Genomic DNA, 12779 nt, shown 5'->3' with positions numbered 1-12779 from the left:
TTGTCCACGCTGAACATTGTGGCCCACATTTAGCCATACTTCTCCAATCTCCACCCACCTTCCCCCGCCCCCCCCCCCCCCCCACCAAAATCAATGAAATTATCCAATTTTTTTTAAAGAAAGCTAATGTACATTTGTCTTCAACTTGTCTGGCAGCTTGTTCCATCCTCTTGAGTGCAAAAACTCCCCTCTGTGTATAAAACTGTATTTGGATACCCAGGGACTGTTTATAGATAGTCAACATGACTTTGTGCATGGTAGGACATGTTTAACTGATCATAGTTTTTTGAGCAGGTTACCAGGAATATCAATGAATGAAAGGCTGTGGATGTTGTTTACATGCACTTTTGTAAGACCTTTGACAAGGCTCCAAAAGTAACCGTGGAAATTATAGCCAGTGAGCCTGATGTCTGTAATAGGTAAATTATTGGAAGGTGTTCTAAGAGATTAGAATCACAATTATTTCTATTCATGGATTTTAATAAGGCCTTTGACAAGGTCCCTCATGGAAGGTTAGTCAGGAAGATTCAGACGCTAGGTATTGATGGTGAAGTAGTGAACTGGATTCGACAATGGCTGGGCTGGAGAAGCCAGAGAGTAGTGGTGGATGATGCTTCTCAGACTAGAGGCCTGTGATTAATGGTGTGCCTAAGGGATTGGCGTTTGTCATCTATAATCTATGATCTGGATGATAATGAGGTAAATTGGATCAGCAAGTTTGCAGATGACCCTAAGATTGAAGGTGTTGCGGACAGCAAAGAAGGTTTTCAAAGCTTGTAGAGGGATTAGACCACCTGGTAAAATGGCAGATGGAACTTAATGCAGATAAGTGTGAAATGTTGCATTTTGGAAGGACATAGACAGTGAATGCTAGGGCACTGAGAAGTGTGGTAGAACAGAGGAACATGGGAATAAGATTTACAATGACCTGAAAGTGATGTCACAGGTGGATAGGGTTGTAAAGAGAGCTTTTGGCCTTCATAAATCAAAGTATTGAGTATAGGAGTTGGGATGTTATGTTAAAGTTGTATAAAACATTGGTGAGACCAAATTTGGAATGTGTGCAGTTTTGCTCACCAAGCTGGAGGAAATGTATCAATAAGATTGAAAGAATGCAAAGTAGATTTACTAGGATGTTACTGGGACTTCAAGAATTGAGTGACAGGAAAATATTAAATGGTTAGGACAGTGGTTCTCAACCTTTTTCTTTCCACTTTAAGAAATCCCTTTGCCATAAGTGAGTAAGGGATTGCTTAAGCTGGTTTATGAGTGGGAAGAGAAGGTTGAGAATCACTGCTCTAGACCCAATTGTTACTGAAATATTTTGCTTGAGAAAGACTGTTTTTTGGCCCCTTTTCTTGAGTGATGAAACCATGCACATAATTAGTCAATTAGATACGATTAAAACAGTGGTTTTCAAACTTTCCTTTCCACCCACATACCACCTTAAGCAATGCCTTACTAATCACAGCACCTATGGCATAGGGAATACTTAAACATTCATTGGAGCGCTTTCATCCCTAACGTCGAAGTACTCGAGATGGCAGAGGTCGACAGCATCGAGTCCACGCTGCTGAAGATCCAGCTGCGCTGGGTGGGTCACGTCTCCAGAATGGAGGACCATCGCCTTCCCAAGATCGTGTTATATGGCGAGCTCTCCACTGGCCACCGTGACAGAGGTGCACCAAAGATAAGGTACAAGGACTGCCTAAAGAAATCTCTTGGTGCCTGCCACATTGACCACCGCCAGTGGGCTGATATCGCCTCAAACCGTGCATCTTGGCGCCTCACGGTTCGGCGGGCAGCAACCTCCTTTGAAGAAGACCGCAGAGCACACCTCACTGACAAAAGGCAAAGGAGGAAAAACCCAACACCCAACCCCAACCCACCAATTTTCCCCTGCAACCGTGTCTGCCTGTCCCGCATCGGACTTGTCAGCCACAAACGAGCCTGCAGCTGACGTGGACATTTACCCCCTCCATAAATCTTCGTCCGCGAAGCCAAGCCAAAGAAAGAAATATGAGTAGAAAGAAAAAGGTTGAGAACCACTGGGTTAGGACTTTATTTCCTGAAGCACAGAAGAATGGGGGAGATTTAATAGGGAGATTTAATTAGGAGGTATAAATAGAGTAAATGCAAGTATGCTTTTTCCATTGAGAGTATGTGAAATATAACGCAGAAGGGACAGGTTAAGGTTGAACAGGGAAAAGTTTAGGGTGAAAACTTGGGGGAAACTTATTCCCATAGAGTAATAGGAGCGTGGAACGAGCTGCCAGCTGAAGTGGTGAATGCAGGCTCAATTTTCACATTTAACAAAATTGTTGGACAGGTACATGGATGGGAGGTGTATGGAGGGTATGGACTTGGTGCAGGTCACTATGAATAATAGTTCAGCACAGACTAGAAGGGCCTGTTTTTATACTGTAGTATCTATGGCCCTTTCAAATCCCTCCCCCTCGCCTTGTTGTCATGCCTTTTTGTGTTAGATTTTCCCACTCTAAGAAACAGATTGTCATCACCTGATGTCTCTGATTTGCAGATGTCAATAAGATCACTTTCCACTTCTTGCACTCTATGGAAAACATCATCTTTCATGATGACTCCCCTCATTCTGGCAACAGCTTCATCAATTTCTTCTGTACATTACCATATTTGTGCTGCTATCTTTAAAGAGCTATGTAGTTGAACCCCTTGGTTCCTCAGCAAGTCCAGCCCTGTGTCATTTTACCCAAATGTAGCATTCAGAATTGAACTGCATCTGCCAATCCTTAGCCCAATTTACCATCTGATCTAGATCTCCTTGCAAGCCCAAGTAATTTTAACTGTTCCCTGCAACGTGTATTTTTGTGCACAAGCATCCTTGTTCAAATTATTTAGGTATGTTACAAAAGCAAGGGTGTAAGAACTGAACTTTCAGTTTCAGGCTATCCTCTGGTTACTGTTCTCCAGATTGAAAAAGCTGCTCTCTAAAACCACTCTCATTCTGATCACTGAGACAATTTTTTAAATCCAGTTGGCTTCTGATCCTATGTGGCCTAACCTTCCTATCAATCTACCATGTGGGACCTTATCAAACACTTCATTAAATTCTCTGCAAACGTCTACCTTTGTTACCACTTTGAAATAGTTTTCTATAGTTCGAGGCACTATTTCCCGTGCACAAATCATACTGGCTCTTCTGAATTTTCCCTTGGCCCTTCAAATGTTGATTGATTTCATCTCAGAATCCTCTCCAGCAATTTTCCAAACACAAGTGTCAGATCAACAGGTCTTTGTTACCAAGGTTATCCTTTTTAAACATGTTTGCCATCCTCTAGAACACACATGTCAAACTCTGGCCCGCAAGATCATATTTGGCCCACAAGATCATATTAAGTATATATTAGAGTTGGCCCGCTGGCCGCCGCGCCAGTATAGCGCATGCACACTGAAGGTGAAAATGAAGACGCCGGAAGTGTGGAGGGATCTCAGAGTCCCGAATCCCGGGGATCGGAGCGCCGCACTCAGCCCGCCCGGCTCCCGGACACACAGACGCGGCTGGAGTTGGGGACCATCCTCGCTGGGTCTGCGCTTCAGCGGCGACGCCGGACCGAACGTCTCGTTGGCAATGCCTTCCCCCTCGCTCTGTGCGTGGCGGACCCTGCCTCCCGCTCCTTTTGTGGGAGATGAGCCCGGCGCCGTGAGATCGCAGTTTAATCCCTCTCCAACCATGGGAGGGGGGTGGGAGCAACGCACTCTTCTCAGCCAATTCCTCCACCGCCCCGGATGCCGGCGTTTCAACGGGGGGTTCGTGTGCCTTCGTCAGGCGACCGACCTGTTGGTCCAAGACAAGGGGAGAGCGTACAAACTCCACACAGACAGCACCTGAACTCGGGTGAACGTGGAGCTGCCACCCCACATTACACATCAGGACTGTGTGTAAGATTGGGAGCAGTGAGATGGAAGCTTATTTTGTTCCTGTGATTTAAGCCTTTCTTGGGGTGGGGAGGGGTCCTTCTCTGACCACTTGCCTAACAATTAACCTAATCAGATGTGGAGTTACCACAATACAACAGTTCTCAACCTTTTTCTTTCCACTCGCGTCCCTGTGCCATTGGTGCTCTGTGATTAGTAAGGGATTGCTTAAGGTGGTCTGTGGGTGGAAAGAAAAAGTTTGAAGACCACTGCTTTAATCATCCCTCATTGACTCGTCACGTGCACGGTTTCAGAACGCTAAAGGAAATGGGCCAATGACAATGACAATGAAAGTGTTTATCCAAAACTATTATTAAACATTTATTTTAATAAGAAAAAGTTTAACATTACATATGTTGAAAGAAGAGAAAACATGCAGATGTTGTTGAAAATTTTCAATAAATATTTAGTTCGGTCCTCGACTTAGTCCAAGTTTTTAATTTTGGCTCTCCGTGAATTTGAGTTTGACACCCCTGCTCTAGAACTTCTCTCCTCAATGAGGAGTTAAAAATGTCAGTCAAGACCCTAACAATTTTCATCTTGCCTTCCCACAATGTTCTGAGATATACCTAGACTAGGTCTGGAGAATTATCAAACTGGATATGATCTAAGGCTGCCAATGCCTCTTCATTACTGATGCAGACATTCCTTAGGTTATCTTTAGTTTACTCTCTCTCCTACTCCTGTTTATCCTATTTAACAATAAATGCATTCGTAAAATATTCATTTTAGAGCTTACCTATTTCTTCTGCCTCTACACATAGATGCCCTTGTGATCCTTAACGGACCTATTCTTTCCAATGTGATTTTCTTGTTCTTAGTATACAAGATAAAGGAACTGAAGTAGGCCATTTGCCCATCGAGTCTGCTCCACAACTCCACCTTGAGCTAAACAGTTTTCCCATCTTGTTCCAATTTCTGGCCTTTTCCCCATATCCCTTGATACCCTGACTAATTAAATATCTATCAATCTCCTTAAACATCCCCAATGATCGGGCCTCCACAGCTGTATGTGGCAACAAATTCCACAAATCCATGATCCTCTGGCTCAATAAATTTCTCCTAATTTCTATTTTAAATGGGTACCTTCTTGTCCTGGATTCACCCACCAAGGGAAACATCTTATTCAATCTACTCTTTCCAGTCCTTTCAGCATTTGAAATGTTTCGATGAGATCCCCTCTCATTCTTCTGTACTTAAATGAATACAGTCCAAGAGCTGATAAACGTTCCAGGAATCATCCTGGTAAATCTTCTCTGTACTCTCCATCATTACATTCCGTCTAAGGATCTGCTTGGATTCTTGCTTACTCTGTCTGCCAAAGCCACCTATTTTAGTCCTCCTTACTTCCCTCTTCATTATGCTCCAATACTCAATGTACTGCCGATACCCAAGAGATTGCAGATGCTAGAGCCTGAAGTTAAATACAATTTGTTGGACTAACTCAATGGGTCGAGTGGAAGGAAAAAAATGTTTGATGTTTCAAGCTGAAACTCTTCAAGACTGAGGAAAGTTAGCATAGAAATTAGTGTAAATATATGATGGTGGTGGGGGGAGGTTAGGGTTCTGTACATTGACAAACCAGACAAAGGTGGAAAATAATTGACAGAGGCAGAGGACTGGCAGATACCAGATAGAGAGACGAGAAAAACAAATGGATTGGATGGAGGAAGACCAATCATTCAGGGTGGAGTGGGGATTGGATGACAAAGGCAAGCAATGTAGGAATTGAATAAATGGAGAAAGTGAGAATGGTAATTTCAAGAGAAACCAAATGACACTGTTGGGGTGGGGGAGAGGGTGGGATTGAGGGGTTGCAGGAGAGGAAGAAGAGTGGAAGAATCCAGTGGGCAGATGGGGATGGGGGTAGTGGAAGCAAAGAGAAGGAGGCATGATAATAGGTGGGGTTTGGCACAGGGACGTAAAAGGATGGGGGAGAGGGGGGACAGAGTGAAAAGGGTACAGGAAAGGAGAGAGGGGACCTGAAATTTAGTTCATTGTGCTGCAGTTGACACAACTGAATATGAGATGATCCTTTTGTTTGCTTTGGGCCTCCAACAGTGGAGAAGGCCCAGGACAAACATCAGGATAGGGAAGTTGAAATGGAATGCAGCTGAGAGCTCAGGATGGCGATTGTGCATGCTCTGGGAAATCATCCCCAAGTCTGTTTGATAACCAATGTGAGAACAAAGAAGCTGGTATTGTTCTTTTAAGTAATATGGGGAAATGAAAGTTTATGGAGAAAAGAGAAAGGTGGAACTGATTGTTTGACTCTTACAGGAATTGTTTACTTTTGTGTATGATTTCATGATCCTAAACTCATTATGGATCCCTGATGTACTAGTCAGTTTCAGCTATTGAATTCAGGAGCTTGTTTTTTTAAACTTTATTTAAATTTTTCAAGAAAAAACTTGTACAAAGTCCATAAATATAAAAATGAACAACTACAACTAAACCACCCCCCTTCACCCATCCTCCACAAACCCCGCAAGGGAAGCATACAAAAAAATCATAAGAAACACATGCAACAATTAAAAATATTACTAAACTCATACATTTCAAATATGGCGACCACATCTTAATTTAAAAAAAAAGTCATAATTATCATGCAATTATGTTATTTTCTCCATATGAATTCAGGAGCTTGTTCAGGAAAGTATTCAGTTGTCTCCCAAACCTGGGCCATAGACACTGACTGAGTTTGTAATTGGCTCAATTGGCCAAATGCCTTCCTCCTTTGCTCTATCATTGCATGAACCAATCTGCTTCAGTCTCTCGAATGTTTCTCCAATTTTAGAGTGCTGTCACAGAATTGAGGCAAGCACCTCTAGTTAGACCGTATGTCATAGGAGCAGAAATAGGCTGTTCAGCCCAATAAGTATGCCCCAACCATTCAATTATGAGCTGATTCATCTTCCCACTCAGCCCCAATGCCCAGCCTTCTCCCCATTGCCTTTGCCCTGGCTAATCAAGAACCTACCAATCTCTCCCTTCAATATACCCAATGACTTGGCCTCCACAATTGCCTGTAGCAACAAATTCCACAGATTCACCACCTTCTGGCTAGAGAAATTATTCTGCATCTCTGATCTAACTGGGGACCCTTCAATCCTGAAGTTGTGCTTTTTTGTCCTGGACTCTCCCACCATGGGAAACAACTTTTCTATATCTACTCTGTCCAAGCCTTTTAACATTCAAAATGTTTCAATGAGATCTTCTCTTAAATGTCAAATGTTCCTCATGATAACTGTTCCATTCCTGAATCCTGCTGATGAACTCCTTTAAGCCCTCTCTAATGTCAACATTATTTTTCCTTAAATGAAGAACAAAAATTGCTCACAATACTCCAAGTGAGGCCTCACCAGTGCCTTATAAAATCTCAACACATCCCTGATCTTGTATTCCATTCCCCTTGAAATGAGTGCCAGTATTGCATTTGCCTTCTTACCACCGACTCAACCTTCAAGTTTACCTTCAGGGTGTTCTGTACGAGGACTCCCAGGTTACTTCGCATCTGGGAATGTTAATTTTTCTCTCCATTTAAAAAAAAGTCTGCCTGTTTATTTCTTCCACCAAAGTACATAATGTACACATTCCAACATTTTCTTTTTAAATTTGCCACTTCTCAGCCCATTTTGGTAATGTCTCCTTACTTCTGCAGCCTCCCTGTTTTCTCAACACTATCTTCATATCAACTGCAAACTTGGCCACAAAGCCATTCATTCCATAATCTAAATCATTGATATACAATAGAAAAGAAACACCCCTAACATCGACTCCTGTGGAACACCACTAGCAACTGGCATTGAACCAGAATGATGATCCCTGTATCTGACTCTCTACTTCATGCTAATCAATGCTCTACCCATGCAAGCAGGTTCCTTGCAATACCATGCTATCTTGTTAAGTAGCCTCGTGTGCAGCACCTTGTCAAAGACCTTGTGATAATTCAAAAGAAATAACATCCACTGGCTCTTTTATCTAACCTGCTTGTTACTTCAAAGAATTCCAATACGTTTGTCAAGCAAGATTTTTCCCTTCAGGAAATCATGCTGGCTTTGACCTGTCGTGTAATATGCCTCCAAGTACTCTGTAATTTCATCCTTGAAAATCAACTCCAACACCTTCCTGACCACTGATGTCAGGCTAACTGGTCTATAATTTCCTTTCTGCTGCTTCCTTCCCTTCTTAAATGGTGGAGTGAAATTTACGATTTTCCAGCCTTCTGGGACCGTGCCAGAATCTATTGATTCCTGAAAGATCATAGCCAGCGTCTTTGCAATCTACAGTTAACTTGTTTCAAAACCTGAGGGTGCAATCCATCAGGTATGGGAGGCTAATCTACTGTTAGACCATTCAGCTTTTTGAGCACCTTATCCACTGCACTCACTTCCCTTCCTTGATATCCTTGGATTAGAATCAATCATGTACAAGGTTTAACTGTGCTGTTAAAATTTAATGAGATTTTTCTGTTCTGGATTCCTCATCTTCCTGTCTGGAATGAATATATATTTTGGTAAACTTCAAAGAGAAAATAAATGAATGATTTGTCTGTCTATTTTTTAAATAAAATACTCCCATCCTATCTTGCCCTATTTCATTTTTCCCATCTGTGTCTCCTGGCCATCCTGTTGACCAATCTAACTTTCCCTGTGTACATTTGATATTGTGATGAACATTACCTCATAAAATAAATTGGCAATATTTGCTTTGTGAAATAGACTTTTTTTAAATATTTTGCTTTTCAGATGGACCTGATGCCATTTATAAATAAAGCTGGGTGTGAATGTCTTAATGAAAGTGATGAATATGGATTTGATAACTGCCTGCAAAAAGACCTATCGTATTTGGAATCTGATTGTGATGAACAAGTATGGAGTTCAATATTATTTTTATTATAATATTTTATAATTAAAAAGTTAACACTGTATTCTTGGATTGTGGTGTCTTGTGTAGATTTCAAATTCATATTTTGTATACTTTTGATTTAATTTTGTTGTGAAAACTTTCCATAAAGAAATATAACCTGCTCCTTTCTGTGAAAAGGCAATTGTTTTAAATGTACAGGAATGCACTGCTTAATGTCCTTTCAGGCAACGTCAGACTGCATACACGATGGTTGTCTCATAATTATATAGTTACTGCGAGCAATCACTGCCCTGCCCTCTCCCCACACCCCTTTGTCAGTCCCCACACTGATCCCACTGTCCCGCTCTTTCCCCACAACCCCGTGTCAGTCCCCACACTGATCCAATGCCCTACCCTCTCCCCACAGTACCGTGTCTGTTCCCCGCTCTCTCCCCAGAGCCCTGTGTTGGTCCCCACGTTGATCCCTACTTGCAAATAAAAAGTTTACAAGTACTGTACACTACAGTATCCCATATAGCTTGGCTAAGTATATATGGTGTTTGTATAACATCCATGCCACTTAACACCAAATTTCACAGAATGTATCATAGATGTTAAGCGGTGCATATCTGTACTTTTATTTGTGAAGAAACATCCAAATTCTATCAGGTTGATGATAAAGATCAGATTATTGAAGAAATGGTGATCTGTTTTTCCCAGAAAAATAGTGAACCAAATTTGTTGGGAAATGTCAGTTTGGATTGGTCTATGTATTCCAAATATTGGTACTTCTGAATGTAGGGATCATAACCAGCCTATCTGTCAGTACATTAGCCCTTTCTTGGGGGATCATTTCCAGAAGTGATCATGATCATAAGCCAAGAGCACAATTTTTATGCATTGCAGAGCAAATTTGGCCTGCTTTGTGCTTGTTTGCATGGGGTGGATTTTACACCATCTGAGATGGAGTCGATCTGGAATTGAGCCCAGAAATGTAATTAATGGTGGAGTTAGTCCCACCAAAGTAGAACACTCCATTGACTGATCTGGTGTCAGCCTAAATTAGCCAAATTGCTGATCTGATTTTTAAAAAATTTATACTGTTCTTTGCAAATATTTGGAATGTAAGTGGCGAAAAGAGCAAGGTTACATATTCCTTTTGCGTGCAAGAGAGCTGTGATGATTATTGTAATTGGTGAATATGGTTTTTAAGGAGGGGGTGCCATTGAATGCCTTACTTAAGACTCAAATTGATGAGCAATAATTTACAGGTGATTTGAAAGTTAAATACCATTTGGATTACAAATCAGAACTTTTAGTGTTATAAGATTAAGTTAATATTGCACAACTAGAGACGAAAAAAAATTAACTTGGCCATGAAAACCCAATTTTAGGAAAGATTTGCATGCACGGACTGGTTAAATATAAAAATTCTATGAAGCAGATTGAGGTGAATGCGATAGATGCATAATAATTATAAGTTTATTGTCCTTGTACACAAATGTGCTTAACTTGCTGTTGCCAAACAGGTACTTAATTTAAAAAAACAACTACAATAGTACAGATTAAATATATTAATGTACCATGCAAATGGGGGTAATATTCAGGCAGGTGAATGTGAGGGAGATGGGAGGGAATAGTTAAATAGTCGGGGCTCAATTGGGATAAATATTGGCAGGCAATTTGCTGAAAGTGCTTCTATTTTGGAATCTCACACAATTAAATGACTTTTTTTTAAAATAGCTTCTTGTGACAATAGCATTTAACCAACCAGTCAAGCTTTATTCAATGAGGCTTCAAGCTCCTGAGAATGGTGAGTGATAATATTCAGATTGTTCCCTTATTGTATTGTATAGATTCTGACCTCTATTATTGATTTCCTTTTTAATTGTGCTATTGTGATTTGATGTGATGTGTATGCATGCAGGGGTAACACTAAACTTGCTGTTTTCAAAGTTTCCTCAGCAATATTGTCACCCCAAAATATCTGGTTCTTTATTGAATCCAGCTCTGTTTTTTCCCCTTCTGTTTTTCTTTATGCAGATAAGCTGTTGGTTTCAGTCATTCTAGAATCGTGATCTCTTGATGCTCCATTGGTAATTACTGTCAATGCCCATTCAATTCACTTCATTTGACATTGAGGAGGCAGATTGCTCTTGGCACATTGAAAGTGATGGGTACTTGCAACATTGCCATTATGGTGCTGATGACCTGCAGATCACATCTCAGCAATTCCAGCAATATTAGGAAATATTAACAATGTTTTTAAAAAAAAAAAAAAGTGCTTCCCTCAATCAACAACTTCAGTAAATTTATTTTTTTAATCCCAGCATGGGAGTCTTGATCCAGTTTTGGGCCTGTTTACAGATGAACACCACCTTCTCTCTTTAAAAAAAAAAGCGCACACTGTCAAAAATGAATTAAGTTAAATATTCTACCAGCACTGAAGACATAAAGGGCTGTACTAACCTGATTTCCATTAACTGCTGGGTTTTGTTTCTTTTAAAACTTGCCTCCTGAGGACATTGGTATATAAACTCTTTGCGGACTTTGGAGATGATGAAAAGGGAAGTCTGATAACAATGGTAAAAGCACCTCCAAGACATTTTAATTCAGTTGCAGAGAACATTCAAGTCACATTCTTCCACCTACAAACTGAATTTATTCTCATGTGGGAATCAATGTGGCAAAATATAATTGTGTGACCTGTTCATAACAATGTATTGAAACCAGAAATATTTCAAAAAGCTGCCTTGAAATAGTTATTATTCCTTGACATTGGAATACCACATTGAAGGGCTCCATTGCTTATGTATCTTTGCTAGTTCACCTCTGCTCTCCAAGGGGAATTCTGTGGGTTTCTTTCTCGCGGCTCTCCATCTGTCATTCCTGCTGCTCTCAAGCTCAATGACCATAACATTTTGTTGATACCTTGATAAAGGGCTCAAGCTCAAAACATTGGTTACATATCTTTATCTTTGCTATATAAAGTAAATTGTTTGACCTGCTGAGTTTCTACAGCATTGTTTTTTACTTCAATCACTGCATCTATAGACTTTTGTGTTTTATCCCATCTAACTCTGTTTTGCTTTTATTCACAACTTTAAAAAAAAAACCTCTTGACTGTCAAAAAGAGTGACTGATCTCTTCATGTGCCAAAAGATTGTGTTAGCTTCAATTCTGGATTGAAGTTATTTCTCTCACATAAGATTAATTTTTCGTGAAATCTAGAAGCACGAATGAAACCATTTTCTGCATCTGAATTCAGTTATCTGGGCTATTGGTTCAAGGATTGAGGAATTGAACCAATTATCGTGAGGTGAAGCAATTAAACATTTTCTTCGTCACTAATATTTTAAAAGCAATTCAACAACATTCATTTTAATCAAATTGTGAGGCTTAGAACTCTGGTATTTTGGATTTCATTTTGATACCATTTGCATGTTTCCAAAGGTGAATGAGCTTGAGTGAACACTTCCCATTCTTCCCAATGCATTCAGCATTGAATAACTCCAGCAATTTTACATTTGTAAAAAATTTAAATAAGTCTTTCCTCATGCCAGTAATTAGTCATAACATAAGCATTTGGTATTTTTGTGTTCACAGGCCGTGGACCACGGTTTGTAAAAATATTCACTAATCTGCCACGTTCGTTTGATTTTGATGATGCGGAAAGAAGTGAACCAACCCAAACCTTGGAGTTAACACCAGATGATGTTAAAGAAGATGGAGTTGTTCCTCTGCGCTATGTCAAATTTCAAAATATTAACAGTGTAACAGTGAGTTCTAACATTGGAGATTTTTGATTCATTGAATCCTCAAGTTCTACAGCATGAAAACAGTCTCTTTACCCCATCTCGTCCTTGCCAGCCAAGCTAGTTCCATTTGGCCCATATCCATTTAAACCATTCCTATTGATGTACCTATCTAAGTGTTTTATTTGTGTTAAATTATCACTGGCTCTGCCACTTACTCTA

At 40.4% G+C, this 12779-nt stretch overlaps 1 protein-coding gene across 2 annotated transcripts in view; it reads left to right on the top strand.

The window, feature by feature from the left end:
* The window catches only part of txnl1 (thioredoxin-like 1), a 45401-nt gene that overhangs the window by 26829 nt on the left and 5793 nt on the right, over nt 1–12779 (top strand). For both annotated transcript variants that reach the window (XM_069923945.1, XM_069923946.1), the window contains 3 exons: nt 8703–8825; nt 10546–10615; nt 12409–12581. In XM_069923945.1, coding sequence (XP_069780046.1) covers nt 8703–8825; nt 10546–10615; nt 12409–12581 — 366 coding nt within the window. The remainder of the gene's footprint in view (nt 1–8702; nt 8826–10545; nt 10616–12408; nt 12582–12779) is intronic.

The sequence above is a fragment of the Narcine bancroftii genome, chromosome 3 (genome assembly GCF_036971445.1).
Source record: "Narcine bancroftii isolate sNarBan1 chromosome 3, sNarBan1.hap1, whole genome shotgun sequence".
NCBI classification, from domain to species: domain Eukaryota; kingdom Metazoa; phylum Chordata; class Chondrichthyes; order Torpediniformes; family Narcinidae; genus Narcine; species Narcine bancroftii.
Note: the sequence above shows the minus strand (reverse complement) of the source record. Positions and strands in the feature narration are given on the sequence as shown.